General features: G+C 38.2%; 1 protein-coding gene across 1 annotated transcript; it reads left to right on the top strand.

Moving 5' to 3' along the window:
• The first annotated feature begins 502 nt into the window (after positions 1–502).
• znf770 (zinc finger protein 770) lies at positions 503–1,658 on the top strand. Its single transcript, XM_082146736.1, is given in 3 exon segments — positions 503–1,250; positions 1,252–1,289; positions 1,292–1,658. Coding segments are annotated over 3 exon segments (750 nt in total). The 5' UTR covers positions 503–690; the 3' UTR covers positions 1,444–1,658.
• Positions 1,659–2,643: the final 985 nt, after the last annotated feature.

The following is a 2,643-nucleotide window of genomic DNA, read 5'->3' as shown; positions in this document are numbered from 1 at the left end:
TGTTTTCTGTTTTGGGCTGGCTTTTATAGCTTCCTGGTACGTGACGTCACCCGCCTCTGACGTTCCGCCACACCATTGGATTGATTTTACATGTGCTTCAAGACGTCATCACGCAAAGCGTTCCCCATAGCGTCAATTTTCCCTTGAAAGGGAAATTTCTGTATCCTTCTAAGCTCTCCAGACATAAGTTGAGCCACACAGATTTCAGATGTTTAATTGCCAAGTGTGCTCGAAATCATTTAGAGAGCTGGTCCCCTTGGAATTATAAGGTTCTATCTGACATGTTTGTCAAAATTTAGTTATTCACATATTCTTATTCTGTGACCACTTCTTTACATTATGTGATGTTGTTTTTTAAGTTGTGTACATTTTGGAACTTTTTATTTAGAAAATAAAAAGGTTCTTTCTACACAGTCGAATGGAATGCAAAAACTTTAAAGCTCGATATCTCAAAACGGCTCAGAACGCAGATAGAACCTTATAATTCCAAGGGGACGAGCTGTCTTATTTGGAGTGCCACCAGAGGATCCACAAAAAAAAAAAAAAAAGGTAAGGGCAAAATTGCTGGTCATTTGGAACAAGAACATATGCTTTCTTTTGGTAATACTCCAATATTTAAAGCTCAAGACGTGCTAAATCTCCTCACAAGTTGGAGCTGAAGACTTTGCTCCAGCACACAAACATCAAAATATGGTCACAGAAAATATGCCATCTCAAACAATGAATGGTGACTGTAGGGATTCAGGTGTGTTTTTCTCAAATGGTACTAGTCTTCTAGAGGATGTTCAGATTAAGTCTGAGGTTGTTTTCCAGTGCAACAACAAATCCATTTGGGATCTGACGCATAAAACGGACATCTCAGTGCTTGTTGATAAAAAAGCATCTGACATTGTGCCTTTCGGCACGGTGAGTGACTGTCCACCCAAAACTGACTCATCTCTCTGTCATTATGCTACCGAATCAAGAACTGAGGAAACTGAGGATGATTTTGAAGATTGTGCCTTTGTGGACTTGGACGCTGTTAAATATGTCCCTGATTCTTACGTGCTCCGTTCCCATGAGTATCGACAGAGAGCCGATGTTCCCAGACTGAAAGAAGAAGTTGTTGTGGGGCATTTGGACTTTCAGGATCCAGGTAAACGCTTTACCGAATGCTGTAGTCGGTGTTTCTCCACGTTAACCAAATTAAATGAGCATAAATGTGCAAACAGATGCCCTGAAGAGAAAATAAAGAAATCCCACCAGTGTGACATGCTTCAAAGTCTTTAATGCGCCATCCAAACTGAAGAGACACACACCGGCCAGAGGCCGTTCCAGTGCACACAATGTCAGAAGTCCTTCACGCTGCCCCATCATCTGAAAACACTTGCTGTCCCACAGGTAGAAGGGTTACCTCAAGTTATGCCCCAAGATATGACCCAACCTATAGGGAATTCACTGTGAATCAGTTGTGTTCTGCGTAGTTTCTTGCAGTACCGTTGTCTTGATGTGTCTTTACAGAGACCAATAATTATTGTTAACAATGTTCAATGACATGTTCTTTATTTTATTTCATTGCTACATTTATTTTACAGCTTGTCATGAAACCATATAATGTTAATGTGTTAAAAAGTTTAAATAAGGAAGAAATTAAAATAAAACATTGAAATTTAGATGATTTTGTGCCAACTCATAGTATAGCTGTTCCACTTGCCTTTTTTAATTGAACAATAAATAGAGTGAATGCCATTTGCAAACATCAACACAACACCACCAAAGCATTATGCCATTTCACCATCTATTTTTATTCAGTGATTGTAGAATGGTGATCATAGTGTGAGGTTATTTCAGTAGTTCCATCTTTATCCACTAGATGGTGTAGTGTGCTTTCTCACTCTTAACAGTTTATAAAAACTAATTGGCATGTATGGTGGCCCGCAAATGCCTATAGCAGGGAAATTATACCGTGCGTCCTTGTGGCTTTTTCTTAGTACAGTATGGCTGAAATTAATGTATATCCTATATAATAGCCATAGGCCTATACTCACATTTTATACATGACTTATAATGAATAACTTCTTTGTTTGTAAACTTTTCTTGAGTCCATAGTTTCCTTCAGTAGCCTACAGGTCATATGAGTTTAGAGTTCCAAGTAGGAAACTGGGTGGGAAAAAAAAGATCCTATGATTCATTTATTTTTCGCAATCTAACCAAATATTTCCTGGAATGAGGGATGTTTATTTATTTGACCTCCGCAACCCAAAGTCCAATCAAAAAAATAATGTCTGGTTGGTAACAGGAAATCACTCTGTGTACCGGTTGGCTTTATTCAAGTGTAATACGTGTCTGTTCTACCTGGGAACAATTTCCCCTTACTGGACACACTGACCTCTCTGTAATGCCACGTTTTAATGGTAGGCCTATACACATCTCTGATTGGTTTTATGCTTGCCATGCTTTTTTTAATAATATTAAATAATTGTATTACTATAAGGGTTGAGATGAGTTTTTGCATAGCCAGAAGTTATTTTTTTCTTTTCTTTTTTTTTTCTTTGTTTGTCTGTTTTCCCCCGCTCACTCATGATGCGACATTGGTTTCTTCATTCAACAATCACCCAACCTAATCCTTCTCAAGATACTTTCTATATCACATGACATGTCATA

Source organism: Leuciscus leuciscus (assembly GCF_965113295.1).
Source record: "Leuciscus leuciscus genome assembly, chromosome: 19".
Classification (NCBI taxonomy): domain Eukaryota; kingdom Metazoa; phylum Chordata; class Actinopteri; order Cypriniformes; family Leuciscidae; genus Leuciscus; species Leuciscus leuciscus.
Note: the sequence above shows the minus strand (reverse complement) of the source record. Positions and strands in the feature narration are given on the sequence as shown.